This window comes from Hippichthys cyanospilos, chromosome 1 (genome assembly GCF_059441005.1).
Source record: "Hippichthys cyanospilos isolate Australia breed blue-spotted pipefish chromosome 1, RoL_Hcya_1.0, whole genome shotgun sequence".
Classification (NCBI taxonomy): Eukaryota; Metazoa; Chordata; class Actinopteri; order Syngnathiformes; family Syngnathidae; genus Hippichthys; species Hippichthys cyanospilos.
In genome coordinates, this window is record NC_142369.1 from 19,387,326 (window position 1) to 19,410,086 (window position 22,761).

The 22,761-nt window shown below is 39.5% G+C and overlaps 2 protein-coding genes across 3 annotated transcripts; both read right to left on the reverse strand.

Moving 5' to 3' along the window:
* On the reverse strand, positions 1–6,532 carry LOC148429579 (chondroitin sulfate N-acetylgalactosaminyltransferase 1-like). Its single transcript, XM_088421068.1, has 9 exons — positions 6,170–6,532; positions 4,778–4,878; positions 3,951–4,129; positions 2,975–3,191; positions 2,795–2,896; positions 2,405–2,586; positions 2,080–2,174; positions 1,304–1,385; positions 1–615 (listed from the first exon to the last, which is right to left on the reverse strand). Exons 1-9 carry the CDS (start codon positions 6,530–6,532, stop codon positions 341–343), a joined length of 1,596 nt encoding a protein of 531 aa, XP_088277194.1. The 3' UTR covers positions 1–340.
* Positions 6,533–7,464: 932 nt separating this feature from the next.
* rnf122 (ring finger protein 122) lies at positions 7,465–22,195 on the reverse strand. 2 transcript variants are annotated; one of them, XM_088432066.1, is made up of 6 exons: positions 21,854–22,195; positions 16,082–16,238; positions 14,279–14,324; positions 14,130–14,171; positions 13,947–14,026; positions 7,465–11,802 (listed from the first exon to the last, which is right to left on the reverse strand). In XM_088432066.1, exons 1-6 carry the CDS (start codon positions 21,876–21,878, stop codon positions 11,691–11,693), a joined length of 462 nt encoding a protein of 153 aa, XP_088288192.1. In that variant the 5' UTR covers positions 21,879–22,195; the 3' UTR covers positions 7,465–11,690. The 2 variants fall into 2 exon arrangements, with proteins under 2 accessions (XP_088288192.1, XP_088288182.1); XM_088432056.1 differs by having other exon boundaries at positions 13,947–14,029.
* Positions 22,196–22,761: the final 566 nt, after the last annotated feature.

Here is a 22,761-nt window from a genome sequence, read left to right on the forward strand (position 1 = left end):
TAGTTCAACGCTCTTTAATATGAACAAAGTAATTGGAACATGAAGGCTTTTTTTGCTCAATTGTGTCATGATGACTCATTTGCAACATGCTGTATGTGTTTTTTTGTTCATTTTTTTTATGGACAAAAAAAATATGGAGAAAATAGGCTACGATGATCAAATCAAATGTGGATCTCAAGGCATTATTGGAATTACAGTAGTACAATTCACGGTGTTTTGAGTACACAAAAGCATGGCACAGACGTTTTATGAAGACTCCGGGGCAACTATTTTAAACCGTGCAAAATGCATGCCTCCTTTAATTTTAGTACGCAATTACACGCTCTCAACGTCCAACACTTCAAGAGCTTCTTCCGTTCCTGTCGAGGTGCGCTTGAATGTCCGCTTTGAAGAGCATCTCCCCCAGCTGTCCGTGCGAGGCCTCGCTCATGGCCTTGGTTCGCATGCACATCTGGTACTTGTCCGGTGGCAGGTCATTGCTACACGTCTTCTCGTGCCACAAGTGGAAGAGACCGCGCGACGGAGCGCGCACCACCATCAATTTGCTGTGTAGGTACTTCCTGTATAGGTGCACATCCTCCAGCCCCCAGCCTTTAATGCTGCGGTCAAAGCCACCTGCAAAGCACGTGCACAAATGGTGAACAGCAAAGTCCCAAAGCACCGCGGTCCTGAACAGACTTCCTGTTTAGTACTACTTTCTTTCATTTCTCCTTTGTTGTTTGAGTTGTGTGTCTTCTTTGCACTGTGTTACTTTATGTTTGGAGGAGTTGCCTTTAAAAGTAGATGCGCAATTTCCCACATTGTCCGAAATGCATCGTTGTCATGAAACTGTTCATTTCTTACGTGCGAACACTTTACATTAGTTTTTTTTTTTTTTTTTTTTTTGAACCACACACAGCTCAAAGGAAGAGTGCGAAAAAGCCGACATAAGCACTTGTAACAACTAATATTGTGTGTACTAAATGACACGTTTTTCTGGTGATCCTTCATTCGGCGGGGTATCTGCGTGAACCTTTCCCGAGATGAGCGTTGAAGCTGCAAACCCAATTGTACCAATATCCTGCTGCTGTTTCATAATGTGGTTTAAACTGTCACCAGCAACACTTTGTAACACGCCAGGGGACGAAACAAGGATGCTCAGCAGTAATTATAGTTATTGCTCTTGAAAAAATACACGCATACTTTTTTCTAATAAAAGTCCATTTCCCTAATAAATGACTAGGGTGTCGCCATAAGGGTCCTAAAAAGAGCATTTACTTTTTTCCATTTAAGGTAATGTAACATTGCTTTGCTTAGTCATTACCTATGTTTAGGAAGTCCGACCTGTACTGGCAAGTCATACCGAAGCCAAAATCTCTCCAGAAACCCGTGTCGCGTCTTATCACCTGAGACAAAAGAAAAAGAAGCAAACACAAAACCTTTAATTATATAGTTAAAAAAAAAAAAAAACAATAACACCCTAACCCCTTCAATCACACGTTTGGTGTTCATGGTCCTGGTTTTTCCGTATTCTTTTTTTGTCCATTTATACTCAGTTTTGTTCCTTGTAATCCACCAAATGCCAATACAAAGGTTTTTGATGACAGGTAAAGTTTCAAAATATTTGCTGAAGAGATCAGATATAGGCCACAAGTTCACCCAGCAGTCTGAGGTGATCGCATTCCAATGTTTTTGCCTTGATGTGACCTGTATCTGCTCTTTTAATGGCAGTGTGAATGACATAGACCTGATTGTTTCAAATGTGACCCAGACCACCTCTGTCATCCTGCATTTCATGGCCACAGGAATCAAGTAGATCCATTGTTCAACATATATCAAGTTAAAGTCATTAATCTTGGGGAAAAAACTACGAAAAATCGGATTTCTTTATTGTAAAGAGTAACTATTTTTTGTCATCAGTTCATTGTGTCTATCCAATGTGTATTGTATTTTTTTTAAAGACTTTTAAAGGTTTCTAAGTATGGTATTTCTAATTAGTAGATATCACTTAGTGTGGGGTGGTCTGTACCTTAACCCTTAGAAAGGAAGGGGCTTAATGATTCAACAAAGTTCATTTTTCGTTGTGTTTTTCCTACTCACCAGTTGTTGCTGGATAGATGGTACATAAGTGTAATTATTGTAGATGATAGCTGGATTGTACTGGCTGAAGAGGACGGGGTAGTAGACCTTTTTACCTGCTCAGAAACAAAGGTCACTTGTCAATGCTATGACTGTTTCTTTTCCTCGTAAAAAATAAATAAATAAATAAAATGTAGCTATTGAATTCTGACGTAGCACCATGCTAAGTTAACCTCCTAAAAAGATTAAAGTTGTGCTCTGTTTTTTTTTTCTCCACACTGAATGCACTGGGTGCATCAAACAGGAATGACAAATGTTGCATACAGTTCCAACAAAGAACAGACACCTGGCTCTGCATTGAGGCGGCAGGAAGTCAAAAACTCTGCTGTGAAGTAAATGTCGACGTCACAGAAAAACATCAGGACATTCGGGCTTCGCCTCCAGGCCCTGGCGCCTACTTCTAAGCCCCGCCCACGTGAGAACTCCTCATTGAGCTGGATCAGAGTGAAGTTCCTGAAGCGGGTTTCCCTGGTGGAGGAAGGAAAAGATTTTTACCCAGGCTGTTAAAAAGCCTATGTGTGTTTAACCTATTGCGTAAATATTGGAACATTTCTTTTCATTGGATTTCTCTGAAAGATTATCTTCAGTGAGTATCCAGTCGCTTGTCTACAGTAGTTACTGTAGCTAGCTAGCTAGTAGGTAGGCAGGCAGGTGGTACTAAAATCACGTAACTTACCTGGTTGTCTGATCCAGTTCGGCTTTCACCTGGTCAATCTGATCACGCCCAAAGTAGACTACCGTGAGATGGACCCTACCATCCTGCTGGATGCACACCTCTCTGCACCAAGCACACATTCGTTATCATCAACACTGAGATTTTCCTCTTTTTTTTTTTCTTTTTTTTTCCAGATGGTACCTAAAGTTGTGGACAAATTGGTGGAAGGTGTCCACCCTCTTGGAAAGTGGTACGATGATGTTGACGAGAATGCTGCTCGTGTCCACTTGCTCGCTCTTCACCTTAACCAAAGGGCCGAAAGGCCTGAAGAGAACCGTCTTGGCATATTCCCGTGGCCCGTCGCCTTTGAACATCATCTCGTACACGCTACCCTTGTCTCGCTCGGTGCGGGTCAGCCCTGTGAGTACAACAAAACACATTCACTTGAAACATATGTTGCACTCGTGGTGAATACATTGAGAGCATACTGTGTTTATAGCCAGAGCGATAAGCTGCTATGATATACTCTAAGAACAGTCGGGTTAAAAAGATTTCAATTATGGGTCAAACACAGACCAACCCAATGTTTGGGTCAATTTCACCTACTTTTCAAGGGTTGTTTTACATGAAACAACATAACTTTTGATGTGGTCTTGCATAACGTAACCTATTTTGGGGGTTCTTTTGTGCAAAACAATATCATGTATACATTATATCAGATATCTTTCGAAATGCAGCAAAACCACTTGCCAACAGTCAGACAGTTTTGAAAACTAGTTGCAGAACGTACACTGCCACAGTTCAGTTGACAGCCCTTGAAGTAGTAGTTGGTTTGTTTGAGTCTCATATTTTGTAGCATTATGTTGTAACGCTTTTGTTGGTCAAAATAGCTTGGTTGAATATTATAGTGTATAAATATATAATGTTAAATTCGCTTATAGTTTCATGTGTCAGTTTTACAGTAAACGTCAACTGTGAATGACAAATGAACATCATCTCAGGCAATCACAATTGCCTCGTATTGGAACAGTTGTGCGCTTAAGGAATCATTTAAAATTGTGTTTTCAGGGTGAACGTACGTATATGGAGGTAACCCTTTAGAAAATGCTTTCGAAATTGTCTCCTCCTCAGGGTTTGTAACGTATTTTGAATTTAGATGAGTTGCATGAAGACTCGCCTTCAATGAAATCTGATGGCGAGAAGGTGCGCTTCCTCTTGCTGGTGTCTACGTGTTGCCGGGGTCCATTGAGGACATGTAACGCTGTCTCGATGCTGCCTATCAGCTCATCCCTGCGGTCCTTCCTCACAGGTCTCTCCTCGGGATGCCTGGTCAGACCCGTCTCCAGTTGGTACACCCTGAGTGGTTACATCCGTTAACAAAGGCACTGAAGTGGAACATTCATTATCTTCAGGAGAGTCTGAAAAGAATTTGTTGATGCGATGGCCTACATCATCTTGACTGAGTGACAAATATCTCCGTATGTAAAGGCATGCATGGTCTATAAAGTGAGTAACATCAAGCGTTGGTCGGAGTTGCTTGACAAAACCCAGCAAACAGGTGCACCATGACGTGAAACATCTAACGGAAAATGGACATTTATGATGTTCATTTATGATGTACCACGTTGGCGACCCCCGCACTAGAAAGCATGCATAGTGTTCAAAATTTATATTTCGCAAACCCATAAATAATGGAAAAAAATGTTTATACTAGTCGTGGCACAGTCTTTTTCCTCGAAACAAAATAATCATAAAATAAACTCTAGAGCGCGTGTTTTAAGTCAGATTTTTTTCCTACAGGTGACGTTTAAGGTAGAGATGGCTGACTCCAAAATAAATCGAAATCGAGTTTCGAATTGCTGCTGGGCAAGAAGGGTTTCCCCCTCTGCACGCGACAGTTTGATCTGATAAAATGGTACCGTACTAAAAAAAAAAAAAAAAAAAAAAAAAAAGACTTAAAAACACTGTCATGTTTAGACCTGGCCAGTAGGTGGTACTACCTACCTTCGCAGTGTAAAAGTGTCAAAAGGGATCACAACATATTCACTGGGTAGCGTCACACCTGCGTTGACTTCTGCACAGTTCAGCTGTGAGCGGAAAAACTCCTGGAAGGATGCATTAATTCATTGATTAATGGTGCGTCACGACTGTGAGACAGGGGTGTTATATTTTTTTCTCAGAGTCCCACATACAGAAAAGTTAAATAACGCATGAGTTCACTTTGGCACTCTTTGTTTTTAATCTATTAAACACAAAATCAAATGTTCACGTGCAGATGATTATAATGGGATGAATTAATAAAAACGGTACTTAAAAGATGATCATCATTAACCCCAAAACATTAAATAAGAAATATACCTAAATAAATGTTTTTAAAAAAGAGTTTTCACAGATTCGACGCATATTTGCAAAAATTACATCAAAGCTGTAATTGGGCTTTCAGATTGCTAGCTTCATGCTAAATAGCAACTATGCCGCCATGCTATAACCCTGCAAATGCAGCATACATAGTCTTAATTCTATAAACTCAAAGAAGAATGACTAAAGCCAATTTTATATTGATGATCTGAGAGTAATTGATAATTTTCAATAAAGTGTCCATCAGTTTGGCAAATGCACAAGAAAGAGCAGCACAATGGACATTCATTTGAAGCAGTGTGACATACAATTCAGTTCATTACTGTGAGTGTTTTTTTTTTCATGAAACCGTCAGGTATATAGTGTAAAATACTTTATTTTTATTGAAAAATTATATTCAAAAATGCACTACAACATTTTTTGTTTTGTTTTTTAGGGTTAATGGTATTTCAGTTCATTTAAGTGTGAAAAGGTGATTGCACAGGGCTGGACTGACCATCAGCTATGAGGGGAAAATACTAGGTAAACTGGCCCTCTTTTGGGGTGGTGCAATTTAATTTCTATTAATCTTAATTTTTTCTCTTTAGAGATCATGCCCACAATTTAAAGAGCCCAGCGTATTTACCAATTTACAATATAGGGAGCAAACTAAAGCAATCAACATCAGTGGCAGGGTTATGTTATGTAATGGCCAAGGCTGGTCAGGTGTCATGTCTTAACACATAAAATAAGTATTGTCCTTAGAAAGGAATGTCTGATTCTGTCATGACAGTCGTATCCTCAATTGCACAAGATAGTAAACAAACAACATGGTCGAGAAGTCATTGTTTATCTTATCACAGTCATGGGTGTATGCGTGCACGTGTGTGCTTACATCTTCATGCACGGGCCATGGTCCATGGGCCATGGTCCATGGGGCATTTTTTTGTGCCAGTCAAGCCCTGGCTGCAAGTACATGTAATGAACCCTGGAGCACATATGGGCCCCAGACTGTATTTTAGCCACCTTTGATGTTGAGGTGCCTCTCATCATTCTTACCTTCAGGTCTGACTGCCCGGGGGTTTTGTGCAAACTTTCCAGGCCCTGGGGCAGAATCCCTTTGATTTTGGCTTTGTCCAGTGACTCCTGCAGTTGCAGCGTTCGCTCCTGGAGAGCCTCCTTGAGCTGCGCTATCTGCTTGGCCAGGCTGTCAATGTAATGCCTGTGGGAGTCCTCCGTTTCCTGGAGCAGTGCCATGTAGCCTTCCTTGCTGGCGGTCCCTGAAGACCACCGGGGATCTTGTCGGGGGTCCCTGGACGGGGGTCTGCAGGCCAGCAGGTAGAGCAGAGCCACGCAGCAGCAGAGGGCCGCGGCCACGGAGCCCACCCGGCCCAGCAGGGCCAGCAGCCAACGTTTAAACATGGCTGTCCTTCACTTTGAAGGATGACTTGCACTAATGTCATGTGAATATACTGTAACTCTTGGAGTTATCTTTTGGATGAAACTTTGACCTTTTTACAAAGGAGCATATTCATACCAGGTCACTTTTTCAGCGTCCTCCCAGAAATCACTGACAAAAAACATTTAAAAAAGTTAGACATGATAAGTCAATACGAGTAAGAGGATTTCTCCTTTTTTTTTAATTGTATACATTTTTATTCATCACCGCTTTTAGTTTTTTCATGGATCTTCACCATGTATTGAATTTTTAAGGAATGTTTCAGGGAGCACTTATTCAGCAAAATGAATTACACAAAATATGAATTGTTTCAAACCACAAAACATGGCACAATTGTCAATATGTTTTAGCATAGTAATGATGCACCCTACAATCTTAGTTGTAAGTATTTACAGCAATTATGACATTTCTCATTCACAGGTCATCCTGGCGTAATTTGTGAAATATTAGCAATTTTGTAAGGGAAAATATCAGTGATGAATAAACAGGGACCATTTAATCATTTTATGGATTGCTACACAGATTCAGGGTTCAAACTATTTCATTTTATTATTCTTTTTTCATTATAAGACCTATATTTCTAAAGGAAGATTTTTTTTAGGGTATGTACTTGGTTTAAACCACTGCTTCACTACTCTTATAGAAAAAAATGCTCCCCAAAATTAAACATTTGAAATACACTTTTTTTACTATACTTAATATCCTGCCAAGGTATCAAAACATGACCCTGAAAATCAAGTGACTCGGTGAGAAAAAAAAGTGATTGGCAATCCCTAGTATGTTTAATAAATGAAATCCAATTACTTGTTGTTTAATTGAATACTCATTGGAAATAAATTACATGTTTTGCCAGATCTTTCATGTTTTCTTCAAAAATGTATACACACCTGATAAATTTTACTATGATATGCAAACTATAAGAACAACTTGATTTATTTGTTCATTTATTTGGGCAACAAAGCACAAAGGCAAACCCACTGAAATCACTTGTACTGTAATGTCTTGATACAACACTATAATAGAGAATGACAAGGAAAGGCAACAGAAAACATGAGATTTTCTGCAGACTGAAAGTGCACACTTGACCTCTGTATCTCACAAAGCTGTAGTGACAGAAACAAGCTGGTCTCTGTGTATGAGTGTGTGTGCACACGTGCGTGTTCCCATCATCAGTTTATTCGCAGCACAGTTGCGTCTTTATTGCACAGGTAGAAGCTGACCCCATGAAAGGGCTGCCTATGTTTCCACATCCACCCATTTAAGGCTCAATTCCAAGTGTTTGTGTGTGTGTGTGTGCGTGTGTGTGTGTGTGCGTGTGTGCACGCGCGGGTGTGCGTGTGTCTACAAGAAAGAAGTGTGGTGTGATTATAGGTGCATGCATGTGTTTCTACAATGCAGACTTTGACACATATTTAACAATATTAAAAAAATTTACAACGTTCGGAAAAAATTGAAAAGGTCCAAATGTCTATTTTTATGTAGTCAGTGAACTATGAACTATAGTTTCTTTTCAGACAAACATGACAGCACATAATCACTTGTCTACATTCTTAAGGTTTTGAGTTGTATAAACATACTTGTACTCACCCAAATAATCTGTAAGCATCCGTTTCCTTCCACAGCCAACGCTTGTGCTGTCAGTATTTTTGTTCATGAAAATAAAGGTGAGCAACATGAGGTTTGAAATCATCATGAAGGAGCAAAGTCTACTTGCAACTCCTCAAATTTAGTCACCACCTCTCCCCCAGCAGGACCTCCCTTTGCTTGCAGCTACTGTTTTGAGAATGTGTTTTTAGAAATTCTCATGAGCAAGCAGAACCTCCAAAATGGAACTCCTAATTCCAAATGTGGAAATAAACAAATGATCATCCCATCGGAACCAACCCTTGGTGAGACAACTTTTTTTTTCTTTGTTATGTTCCATCCTCACTGCCCCCCCCCAAAAAAAATACAAATAGCACTCTGTAATGTGGTAGTTTAATAAAGAAGCTAAACCTTTTAAAAAAAACAATCAATTGTTTGTTTGATTGATTGTTTAAAGACACAATCGAATAGAATGTAAAGCATTACACAGTTAATCATGATTGAATATTGCAATCTAATTAATTGGGCTCCTCCTTCTGATATGCCTGCTTTGGCCAATACCCGTTGGCAGGCAGTGTTATACAGTCTACAGACACAAATGAAAAAGAACCTACTTTTTCCACTACTATAGAAGGTGACTCAGTAAAATGTGTCTCAGTAAGATGTAACATAAGTACCAGCACATTTTCGTAGAAGACAAATAAATATACAGTATGCCTGTGTGTATCTGTTGAAATCATTTATCACTTTTGTGTTATTTATGGTCCTATTTTGAGCCTGAAATGAAGATTGATCGATATCCTCTGCTCTTAACCCATGCTAACCATGCATGTATATCAATGATATTTTGCATAGCTTGTTAGCATTAAAGGGACAATGTGTAAGATTTAGGCAGTTTTTCATTAAAAAGGAATACATTAAATAATTATAAATGTTTATAAAAGTTGCAAATAAACGTATTCTTAAGGACCAACAGTATGTTTTAAATATCATAGGTCTAGTTATCATTAAATTATATTACATAGGTGGCTGGCACTGCTCCAGAGGCGGCCATGTTTATGATAGCTACGGAGGGTAAATGCACCTGCACCTGCAGGACCTCCTTCTGTCTGTGATGAAAAACTGTCAAATCTTACACAGTGTCTCTTTAAATGATTATAAATTAAAATCACAGGTCAAGTTATCCTTAAATGACTGTATATTTCATGGAGGTTGGGACTCCTCCAGAGGCTGCCATGTCGGTTATAGCTACGGACAATGGTAAATGCAGCACCTCCTGCTGTCCGTAGAGAAAAACGGTCTAAATCTTACACATTCTCCCTTTAAGTGGACGTTCGTAAGGCAAATCAACTATAGGTTGTTTTCAATGCACAAGCTGTAATTCTCTTTGGTCCATGTTTGGTTTAACACTAAACTTGAACTTGGTGTGGCAACACCAAAAAGTCTCTTTAGTTGAAGAAATTTTCTCTATTTGCTTAGGTGCTGATCATTTTGAAGCTAGCTGAACTTTTGCAGCTGGTGCCATTATCATCAAAAAATGACTTGCGTTTCTCAAAACACCGTCTCACACACCTTTTAGTACATTAAAAATTTTACTGGGTAAAAAAAACAAACATCTACATTATAATAGTCATGAAATAAGATTCGAGTACTAGACCAATTTTCGTCGGAAGGTGTCGCTATACCTACACTCTTGGCTAAAACAGGAACGATCTGATTAAAACAGACACGTTGATTTATTGTTGCTTCCAGATATTACATGTTATGTTACAAAAAAGTGGACATTTTCCTTTGCTCATGTGCTGCACAATGACACCTTGTTGAGATTAACTCATTAGTGTGCGTTGTGACATTTGTGCTCAGTTTAGGCAGTGTTTTGCTTAAAGAGAAGAAAAAAAACATGCGGAATGTAAATTACAGAGGCACCAGAAATAATCTCAGCGGTGCTTCTGGTGAGTTTTCATATGTAAAGTGCATTGGTCATCAGAATAATACCACACAGTTGTTGCAGTTACATGACATTTCGCTATTGTAAACCTCTGCACAATCTACTGAGTTCCAAAACAAGAGCTGTTACATTGTATCAGGGATTATCATAAATTATGATGAACATCTGAATCTATTATTGCAGTTAAAGTTTTTAATGGGGTTCTAATGCACGGCTTCATTTAGCAAACCAACCAAGATATAAAAAAAAAAACCCTCAGTATGTTCTACAACCACAGTGATTAACACACTGTTAAATTTCAGTATCATAGAATTTGTAAAGGCAGATTTTTTTTCCATGCGTCTCTAATATGTTTCATCTCTTCGATGATGCTGATGTTGCAGAATGGGACACAAGAATTTTATTTTAAAAAGTCAACAAATGGAGGACAAAACTCAAACAAGGCTTTTAGACTATAAAAAAAATACTTGGACTTGTTAAATAAATCATATGTGTCTTAATTAATTTAGAGTGCATGTTGATTAAAAATGTAATTTGATTTTAGAATTGCGTGGTTGACTGGATCAAGTTTCCCCAAAACTAAACAAGACCAGGGGTCCAAGTCCGGTTTTTGAGAGCCCCAATAGGACCTGTATTCCATGTAACCCAACAGCACACCTGAATTAAATGATCAGCTCATCAGCAAGCTTCGCAGGATCCTGATTAACGCAATCAGTTGTATTGTAGGGGTGTTACATCTGGTGTATTTTAGTTTAGTTTAGTATCTACTTTTTGGGGCCAATTTTACATGATTCACAAACTCATACTCTTGATCGGCCCCCTTATGGATCTGCTATTTTTGACAAATTATTGACCAATCTGTAGTTTTGACAGTGGCTTTAGTAAAGACATTTTTCAAATATTCTTAAGAATATTGATTTTAAGATTTGAGAATTCCACCTGATGGCAACAATTAATTACCCTATTGCACACAAATGAAAATGAAAGCAAAACAATACTGTAGTTAGTGTGCATGTAGGACAAAATTGTTATACCTATGTACACTGTGTAACACTGTAGTTCAAGTTATCGTTAAAACAAAACTGTATTAGTACATCTTTGATATTCAGTATGTCCTTGCTTCAATGTTTTGTTCTCCTCAAAGGTAGTCTTCTTCACAGCATAATAATAATAATAATAATAATAATAATACACTTGTGTAACTGTCTCTTTTTTCTTATGGTCATGAAAGTCTTGTGGCATCGATTAGGTCAACAAAACACAGAAAAATGCAGTTGACCTCCCTGAAGGGAAGGTGTGTGAGGGGGAGACAATTGAAAGAAGAGCGTTTGAAGGGGCGTGTGGGTGGCTGCTTATAATCTTTCCCACCAGAAGACGCCGCCGCGTTGCCCTCTCGTGGGCGGTTGCCAGGCAACAGCATCCCTCATCGAGCGGCATTTATTATTTTTTTTCTGGGTGTTCAGCTCAGCTGATGTGATGTTACGGTGTTGCCGAACGTTGATCGTCCCGTTTCATCGGTGGCCCCCGGCAACGCTATGTTTACTGGCGCCCACCCTGCAGCCGAGGGGGGAGGGAAGCGGAATGTCGGGTTACACCAGTTCGTCCAGCAGGGTACCGATGCTGTGATGCTCGGGTGGGCCGGCGATGGGCTTGTTGCACATGGGGCAGACGCAGCGCACCTCCAACCACTTGACAAGACACCTGCAGGTACATGCGTGGATAACGTCAGTCAGCACACACACCAAAGAAAACTGTATTGATTTTGAGGCTCCCCATACAATAGATTGTCTAGGGTTGGACAATTATGTTGAATAAAAAAATAAACAATTGGCTCATCTTTATTACAATAAATATATAGTAGAATAGAATAGATACAGAACAGAAAATAATAGAATAGCACACATTTATTGCCTTCGTACAGGAGGTGCACAACAGAATTGGTATTAAATTAGAGCAATTGAAGCAATAATTATGCAGTCTTGTAAGAAGCCGCCATGACAACAGCCACACAAGTAATGTAAACATATTAATGTATGTATACTATACTGTATGTCAGTACAAGCAAACTACAACAAAGGTCAGATTATAATGATAATATGTTTATATGTGCCTTTGCCACTTGAACATCAACATTTTCATGTTCAATAAAAAACAAAAAAAGACCAAGCATGTAAGACACTCATCGAAAGGTTTCATGAGACAGAAAATCCTCCAAACATTACAAGCAGGCTTTAGTATCAGCGATCACGTGTACACATGACATTATACCTTTTGTGACGACAAAATTCTGTTTTAATAAATACCCCAAAACTGTACTGTACTGTAAAAATGGATTTTTATTCAACCCTGAAAACATACCAAAATCGTCAAGGAAGGACCGGATTCCTAAGAACTGCAGTCAGATGGCAGTGAAAGAGAGAGTGAGAGTATTTTGAGAGGCTGTTGGCAATAATTGATAACCCACAATTCACCAGCTGCAACGTGGGTACAGAGACTCTCTCCACTTTGCTTTTTCGGCATGGATTCTACTGTCAATGTATTTGCATATTAAGGTAATGTGCAATTGGCTAGTAATTAAGAAAGCACCTGGCATTTCGAGACTAATCAACGGAGATGTATTTATCTAATACAGGGTTGCTCAATGAGATTATCTCGGTCCACCAGTGGACCACTTAGCTACAGTTCATTGCCCACATGACGTCGCACTACATGGATAAAAACAAACAACAACAAAAACCCAGCCGAAAAAAGAATTTCAATTGAGAAGAAAACAGTGCTGTTTGCGTTTAATGCCGCTTGCTCTGATAGGTAAAGATAATCAAGTACTAGACTGTTGTCGTGACCTTGCTTCAAAATAACTTCAAAATAACCAGGCCGTTCATGTCATATATGACATGATATCCATACTTTATTTTGAAGCATTGGCTGGCTTTTTTACGCTGTTTTACGATAATACATTGGCTTGACACCTCGTGTCTCATTGCACTTCAGGACCAATAAGCTAAAAAAAAAAAAAAAAAGATTCCATAATCACTGCCTGTTAAATATGTCTATCCTACATGGGCCGTTTTACTCTTCCTTCCCTGAAAGAAGAAGTGACGAGTCCAAAAAGCCTAGCAAATCAGACTCTCTCACTGTAGTTGGACGAAGCTACACACGTCAGCCCAGGTGTGTATTTTCAATGTATAGTATTTAGTAAACTGTGACACTAAACATTTTTTGGTGAAATCACTCCAAAAAAAGCAGATACTTTTTTATTATACTGATGCTGAGCTGAGGTTGGCTGCTGGAAAAATAGATCTTGGGTCAAAAAGGTTTGAGCAACCCTGATCAAATACCATGACAAAACACAAAGAAGTCATTAAATACATTACCCCTATGCCAAATATTGATTATTAAATACGGTATAGTAAAATATGCAGATCGCGGGACACATTTTGGTTGTCAAATATGTCTCGTTTTAACCAACCAATCAAAGGATGTAATTGTGAGCAACGTGGTTGGTCCAAGAAGTATCTGCCTGTACCTTCTATGGTGAAGTTGCATATGTGTACATAACTGAAAGGACACAATACTCTAGATGATGTGGTCATTATTTTGAGAAGTGGTAACTTCCCCCAACAACAGACACAATGGGAGTCAAAGAGAGACTATCTTTAGATATTCGTAACGGATGTTGCCAAAGTCCTAAAGGAGTACAACTAATCTTCTTTGACTAGCTTTTTAAAATATTTTTTTCAATACCAATGGAAGTATCTTTGTTTCGTGAGCAATATCCCTCCCGCTTGTAACAAAAATGAGTGTGCTATAAGAAGAAAAACAACAGCTTGTACTTGTGTACTCACTTTCTGTGGAAGGCATGTTGGCATGGCAACACCCCCAGCTCGTCTTTCACTTTAAAGTCCTCCAGACACACCGCACACGTCTGCTGTGTGAATGACAGACAGTACACTCAGCACCCTTTGTCCCATTTATGCTCATTGTTCTTGCACAGACGTACAAGCCATTATGCGACATTGTGCTCTTACCCCATGCACGTTCAACCTCTTTGGATCTCCTTTCAAAACCACCTGTAGTCACACACACACACACACACACACACACACACACACACATACATTATCCACATGTAAATGACAGCAAATGGAAATGACACAACTGGCTGTGTGGAGTCTACCTCTCTGTATCCAAACCGCTCACTCTGGGCCTGGTGTCGGAGTTTGCTAATGGAGAAAAGACAAAACACAATATTATCAATTAGATATTCTTGTGTGTGTGTGTGTGTGTGTGTGTGTGTGTGTGTATATACTCCAAGAGAAGCAATTTCAATACTTTTTCATTCCTGCCTGCAAAGTAAGCATTTTCAAAAGGTCCACTCACCATCTGTTTCAATGATGGACTTCAAGTGTACTTTTATCCACTACTTAAGGTACAGTTTTCACATTTTGATACAACGAAAGAAAAATATAAGGTGAATTAAATCAATGAGCCACCCACAAAAGCAACAATGGGGAGATGTTTATCATCACTATGCAGGCCATGTCTGATTGAGTAGTTATTTTTACACCACCAAATATAAACACACACTTACACGCGGCCAGACACACACATTCACATAAATGTGAATTCCAAATTCTTGTTGAGTGACCATTTCAAGAAGGGAAACAACAATTATTGAGTGTTTTGTCATTGGACTTATTGTTTTCGCTGATTGCTGTGAGCGAACTACTATGCAGAACAATGTGAGGATGCAGCTTTAACATGTGTGCGGGGTTCCCATTCTGAGAAGTGGGTTAAAACATTCAAGGGGGCATGATGGACATTTCTCCAGCTATTGTAAATGCAAGAATTGAAATTGGAAATATCTTCGTTTACCACTTCTTGTATGAAACACTCTTGTGGGACTATTACATGAAATTCAAACAAAAACCTTGTTTTGGATATTATTGTGGACCTTAATATTTTTTAGAGCACTCACTGGATTGATTAAAAACCACCAATACACTACAATTCAGTCTGTACTGAATTGGGGGGGGGGGGGGGGGGGGGGGGGGTCATGCAATAGGGCATTCCAAAATGGCAGACTACATAAAGTCTTCTTTTTTGGTACCACATACCATTAAGAGACTCTGTATCGGGAAGGAGCATATCGGAGGGATAACGGGAAAGCTGCCCCCTGCCCGACAAAGAGAGGCATTCATCACATGAATCAGTCGCTCTATAAATGAAGCTTTCGTTCGCCCTCCTTGCCTGCGCTCCCATCAGCATGTTAATTTGAGCACCGGAAGTGACTCACCACTGATGACTCATACTGAAGTGATCAAATAAGTTTTGCAGTATTTTTGTTTTTTGTTTTGTTTTGTTTTTTTATGACGGAGCTACCTGATTAACAAATAAAGGGTCTCGGTGGCTTTAAATAAAAACATTAAAAAATTTAACTAGTAACAAGTGTGGCTGATGTGAAACACAGGAATGCATTTTCATTTTACATCCTTAGAGGCAATATGACAGCTTCGTGATCAAGGGTGTTTGTTTACTGAATTGCAGTACGCCAAGCCTCTATTTGTGAGTCTATCTATCAATATTCGTGCATGGGGATGACGTGACAGCATTTCCTCAAAACATGATTAAAGAAAAGCTAAACAATAAGTAGACATTACTACGTTGATTGCTGGAAATCAACTTATCAGTATTCACATGTTTTTTATTGTAACCAGTAGAATGTTTGAATGCATAATAGCCTGAAGGAAATGTGTTGTAATAAACTGCAGGTGTTGTGTGTGTGTGTGTGTGTGTTTGTATTCCTACTGCTTGGTTTATTTTCAGCATTTTTCCTCTATTCTGACATCATGCAGAGTGACATTTCAGCAGGAGGCTTCCTGTTGCTTCACTTCCTGTGACCCTCTTCCTCTTTTTTTCCCGCGGATGGTCCTTCCAAGAAAATCACAAAACTGTAAAACCTTCCACCTGGTGTCCTCACCTGATGAAGTAACAGCAGAAGATGAGGCTGAGAATGAAGACGAAAATGCCCGTGCCAAAGATGACCATGTAGATGTTGAGTGGCAGGTCTTGGAAAGTGATGGGCGGCATGGCGCAGGATTCGTTGGAATAATCCAAAGCCAGACCACATAAGCAGCCTATGTGAGGACAAAGAGACCACTTAACACAGTTTATATTGAATTGCCTCTCATAATTCATTAAACTGAAAGTCATCAAATGTGAACATGTCAAGGGGATGGAAAAAGGACACTGAGAATTTTGTCGGCACTACTGTAAGTGGATGTCTGGGCAAGGCTAATATAGCAGCACTTCAACATTTCACATCGGCGTTTATCTCATTCATTGGTTATTTCTTCAATTATCACTTTAAGCAGTCTTTAATCTTATTCGCCTCATATGGAACCATTAATCATATGAATTTCTTATAGCTATCCCGAATTAATGCTCCCAAAAAATACATGCCTTTTAATTATCAATTATGTTTACGGTGGCATATGACCAAAAAGTTATTTTTTTAAGGGTCTGTATCATAGTATTTTAACTATTTGTAGCTTCTTTTCCCTATTATAAAGCAAATTTTCCTTCCTTGACCCACCTATGAGAATTCCTGCTTTTTGCTGCGTGCTCAGCTTCCGAAAGCCTATATTCCTTCACCAGAAATGTTTGGAATTTGTTTTTGCATTTCATTGCACGGTGAACTTGCCAGTAACAGAGTGGATTTGCAGTAAAATTAAAAATGTTGTAAGTACGGTGTAGAAATAGGATTAATACAGTGATGTTAGCTTTGTTGTAATGAAATGAACCATGTGCATTGGATGACAACTGTATGAAGACTGCTACTTGATGGGGAGATTTTGTTCTGCTGATATTTTCTTACATTTCTCAATGTGATGAACTGTTTATTTCTACTTTTGAGTTTGACATTGGGAAATCCCGGTTGCACATATCAGGGAAGCAAATTCTTCATCAGTGGCTCGATAGAAGAGAGGTTGGCATGTCCGCCTTGGAGTTAAGGGAACCGAGTTCAATTTCTTCCTGTGTGGCGTTTGCATACTTCCCCCGTGCTCCCCTAGATCTGTCTGGGCACTCCAGCATCCTCCAACATTCCAAAAACATGCAAGATAGGATGATATGATCATGATATCATATCATGATATGAATGATGATATGATTTTGCACTATCTTGTATACAGTTTCTTCCACTCAATCTAATTAGGTTGTAAGTCTATTCATGTATTAGCGGTTCATTATTACTGCCGTTATTGCTCTATTAGTTTTTTGTTTTTATTTTATTGCCTACCTTATTATTTGCTTGATTATGGAATGTAGTCTGCTCAAGGAAGCGAAGAGAATAAGCATTAATATTACTATGCATATGACAGTAAAACCCTCGAATCCTGAATTAGACATTCTACATTGTCCTGAAGTGTGACTGGGAACGCAAACAGTTGTTTGTCCCTGTTTGCCCTGCGATTGGCTGACAGCTAGTCCAGCATGTCCCTCATTTACCGAACTTTAGACAGCTGGGATAGGCACCAGCAAGCCAGGGATCCGGAGCGAGCTGGAATTGATTTCGGCACTCTGGACTGTGAGACGGATGTGCTAACCACTCTTCCACCGAGCCGCCCTACAGTGTAGTGTGTAGTGGGTAATGTATGAAGAGCTTTTTGTTCCCACCAGGGTCTTCTTGCACAAGACATCAAATTCAGGGTCAACAAGAGTACAAATGATCATTACAAATGTATTCTGTTTGTATTTTGTACACTCAGCATCTACTTCAACCGGTTGAGCCTGGAAGGGAGCTCCTCCCACCTGTGGTCCCTTCTGAAGGTTTCTGATTTTCCCCAAATTTAGGTATTTGAGTTTTTCCTTCCCCTTCTGGGAGCTTTGATCAGGGGATGCTGTTGTGTATTTATGATTAAAAGAAGTCTCTGTATGACTTCTTTTCACCTGTAAAGCCCTTTGAGACTTCAGCGATTCAGGGCTATACAAATAAACTTGATTTGTTTTGTTTTACTGCTGGTTATATAAAAATAATGGAGTGTGTTACACTCCACCCCACATCATACTCCTTTCGACTGAACAAATCATTATATTCAAGTCTTCAACTCCGCCACAAACAGATGGTGTTTCCATTACCAGTGTCCTTCTTTGTCTCATCACGTTTTACTTTGATGCTCAGTTCCTGTGAACTCTTTGCTCAAGCACAAAAGATTGTCGTTGTATCGCCAAGGTTACAGGAAGAGCACTGCAGGAGGGGGGGGATGGGTGGTCTGCTGACAACTGAGGGACAAAACAAGGCATTCATCGCTGGCCTTGTGTAACAAAATTGATATGCTGCTATATCTAAGCCTGTTGAACATGTCAACCATAATCACTGATTTCCTAATAGGCAGAAGTGCGCCTCCTGTTTGGAAAGACTAAAAAAATCATTTGCATAGGGGAATGATTGACTAGAGCAATCAACAGATGCTTGTTATGATTATATGAATAGATCATAAAGATGAACGATTGAATTAAAGCAAGAAAGGATGGGCACTTGCATCTGTGTATAGAATTCTGAAAGCAATAAGGTGGCTTATAAGGGTAATTAGCTGTCTGTCAATTGCAGTGAATGAGTTAAAAAAACAGTAGACTACCACTTAAAGCCTTGCAAAGTTTGTCTCTTGTTTGGCATACAAGTCAGGCAGGCATATGCCTGTTGCATGCGTCACCAAGTACACTGTACATATTAGGGGTGGCAACCTTTGAGTGTCTTGCGATTTAATTCAGATTTTTGTGTCTACAATTTGATTCAGAGTTCATTTTTGAAACAAAATATTTTTTTCTTTCAAAATGATTTGATTGACAATGATATCTGGGTGTACAAAGAATGAAGGGGTAATCAAGAGTCAAGAGGATGAGGCAGCGCGGAGCGCTTAGCTCAGTCAAGTCCAAACCCAGTCCTCAAATGCTCTTTTGAGCATGTTTTTAAGGTTTCTGTCCTTGCAAAACACCAGATTCAAATGATCTGCTCATCATCAAGCTCAACAAAAGCCTGACAACGACCTTGATCATTTGAATCAGCTGCATTGAACGCTGACATGCTTGAGCTAAGCGCTCCTCCATACACCAAAGTAAAGCTATAGCTGCTACACAACCACCGCTGCGAAAACCAACTTCAATATATAGATATGGTAAAGATTAGTAGACCTGAAAGGGAAATCTGGGACATATTTTTTAAGAAAGAGAAAAATGAAGTGTGGGCTCATCAAATAAATGATATGAATACAAGACATGGATGGATGGATGGATGGTGACCTTGACTGATCTCATTCTTCCACCCGAGTTATTGTTTTCTTTGTACTCTTTTTCAAATTGATCATGGTCTCACATCCCTCTCCCCCAAAAAATAACTTTCCACATGCCATTTGACTCCATCCTCTCTGGCCGAAATTGAAGCCCAGCGTGGATCGATAGCGGACACCTCTGCACTCTATTCTGTCCTAACAAACAATTAATTAGCCCTCACCGGTGGCCTGTCGGTCGACTTCCGCAAGAAAAGACTTCATTATCTGGCATGGGGATGCAACCACCATTGGCCACGGCGTGCACGCATGCAAATAAATCAACCCTTATAGACAAGGCGACGGTGAACGAGCTGACGACACCTGCGTGGGTACTGCACAAGAACTCGGCAAATCTGGGTCAAACCTACTGCACGTTCTAACCTTATATACACTTGGTCTTCATCCATTTTAGTGTGCATGGGGAGCTATGTGCATGCGTTTTTGCAGAGGCCGCAAAAGTACCTGTACTTACATTGTGTACTTACTTCCACCAAAAGAAGTCAGTAAATGATTCACTTCTTGCTAAAAACGCAGTCTTAAATGTTTTAGCTTTCCTTTTTTAGCTGAGAGGGGGAATTTGGAAAATATTACAAAGGGATTTTTCTTATGGAGTTATGGAATATATTAAGAATTAACTAGGAATTAAGGGTAATTTCAGGAAGGTTCACGTTTTGTCATAAGTAGACGTCCATGCAACTCTAGGCGTTTGAAGTTGTAAAACAGCTTGCAAGATTCTAATGCAACTGTACTTAACTAAATGAGTTAAGTCAAGGTAAAGTACTGATACCTGAAAATCCTACTATGCTTTTTTTCTGTGTGGTGGTTGGAACCCCGGAGGACGGTTGACCTATATATGGGCACGCTAGGGGCGTTGCTAACAAAAACAGTAGCAAATGCACAAAAAAAAAGATCCAATCGTCACTTTTGCCTGCTAGACATATTTTGGTGGGAAAGTCCCTGTGTGATTCCGTATCTCCTCAAACAGCTTTGGGATGGGTTTTGTCCTATTTACACACGAAACTGCTGCTGCGTGCACCAAAGACAGCATCAAATATTCAACAGTTCACATGAGGAGGAGGAGTACGAGGAGGATCATTGAAGCCTTCTTCTACTGCTACAAGAAAGTAGGTTGAGCCCAAAGCATCACGACAGGACCTCATGGAGTCCCAAATATGGTGCTATCAATGACAGTAGGTACTGGGGACATGGGGGATTGTAGATCACGAGTTTCAATTTCCTTTCAATCAATACTGTATGTATTTTACTTCAACTACAGAGCAATGATAAAAATGAATAAGAATGAATAAACGTCTCAGAATTCCTGTCACATTGCTGGGCATGAATTTCCAAACTGTTTGACTGATGCACTTTTCATAAATAATTATTTGTATTATATTTACATGTCAATATAATGTATTGAATGTTTATCATTGTTTTTTTGGGGGGGTGGGGGGTTCTTGAGTTTTGTGTTTATTGTTGTAATTTTTTCCCCAATACATATCCATAAGTATCAGCTATATGTTAATTTTGGCTATTTTGGTCTCCCAACCCTCTGTGATTAGTAAGAGTGGACACTGATAATCAAATTGTTTAAATAAATTTGGTCCATCTTGTGATCAGATGCATGATTGATTTTTTTTTTTAACTCGATAGTGATTGCCTCAAAAATCCTGTGTAAAGCCTATAAATGAATGTATATGCAAAAATGTGTTTCATAGCAACCCAAAAAATCTAAATTTAATTTCTGTATTTTTTCTTCAATAAAAAAACAACCTTAAGAATTCTCCCATTGCTCTTTTATTTGTTCTATTAATACATTCTATACTTAATACAGAGTAGTGACTTTAAAAAAAAAAAAAAAATAATAATAATAAATCTTGTTTGTTCTGATTGTGGTTGAGGATGTGCTGGCACCTCTACCAGCTGATTTATAAGTGACAAGCAAGGGGTGACAGGCATTGTACACAATTGGGCACAAATAGACAGCTATTCAAACTCACATTTACAACTATGAACAGTTTATAGCCTTCAACAAAACTATAGAATGCATAATTTTGAAATATACCAGCTGTACACAAAATCAAAGGAGTCTGAGACACTTATCCATTTAGGCGACCCAACATGTAACCACCACCGATAATGACTGGACAACAAAAAACACTCGAGAGCCGAATGTCATTCTTTGACCACCTTCCACTGTTTTTCCTCCAAAACATGAGGGGAACAGCACAAAGGGACGAATTGTTTAATAGGAACAACAGCAAGACTGCTGCGCCCCAAACGAAGCAAGCTGATTCATGACTGCTACGCCTCATCCTACCCAATCACCATTTCACCGGAACGCTTACGAATAGAAACACTGTTCATAAGGGTGCTAATGCATGTAATCAACACACAGTTTGCTTGTGCTTTGTTATGCTTACCGTTGCACCACTGAGACGGGTGCATCAATGCATCGGGGGGAGTCTCTCTTGGAAGATCTCAGTGTTGTTTCAAACAAGCGGATGGCAAACCTCAACAAATTAAGTGCCCGACAGTCAAGATGAGGTCAACCAACAAAGTCAAGAGCATATGAAGTCAAGCGCGCACAATCCAAGCCGCATCGTCCTCTTCTTATCCGCGGGTGCCCACCTCGCAAATCGGGGGGGGGGGGAAACGGCGAGTTTGTTGTCCGCTCCTGCTTTTAGTCGCGCAGAAGCATCACACGGACAGAAAGACCAGTAGCATCTGTAGAGGAGACGAAGTGGAGGACTGGCTCGATTTTTTTCGGCTCTCGCCTGCCTCCTCCGCCCCACATGAGTAAGAGAGTGACGTGCGTTGTCCGCACTCATGGAGTTGGGTTTCCCGACACCTGAGGTCGTCCTTTGACCTCTTCTTCTTTCCCGGCTCAGGATAGACATGCAGCTACTCCACTCCACTCAACAATTGTACTTACAAAGGCGTAAAAGAAATTTAGGAACCGCGTGGAATCCTTAACTGAATCAAAAATCCAACTGAACAGAATCAAATCGAGTATTTGTGAATGCAATCAAATCAAAAGACATTTAGGAACCACGTGGAATACTTAACTGAATCAAAAATCAAGCTGAACAGAATCAAATCGAGTATTTGTGAATGCAATCAAATCAAAAGAAATTTAGGAACCACGTGGAATACTTAACTGAATCAAAAATCAAACTGAATAGAATCAAATTGGGTATTTGTGAATGCAATCAAATACATTTTCAATTACTTGAACAAAATCCTCCTGTTCGTATCCATCTGAGCCATGTTACCACTTGCTGCTGACTGAAAATGACATGGTCTTCCACATTTCACTTACCTTTTCAGT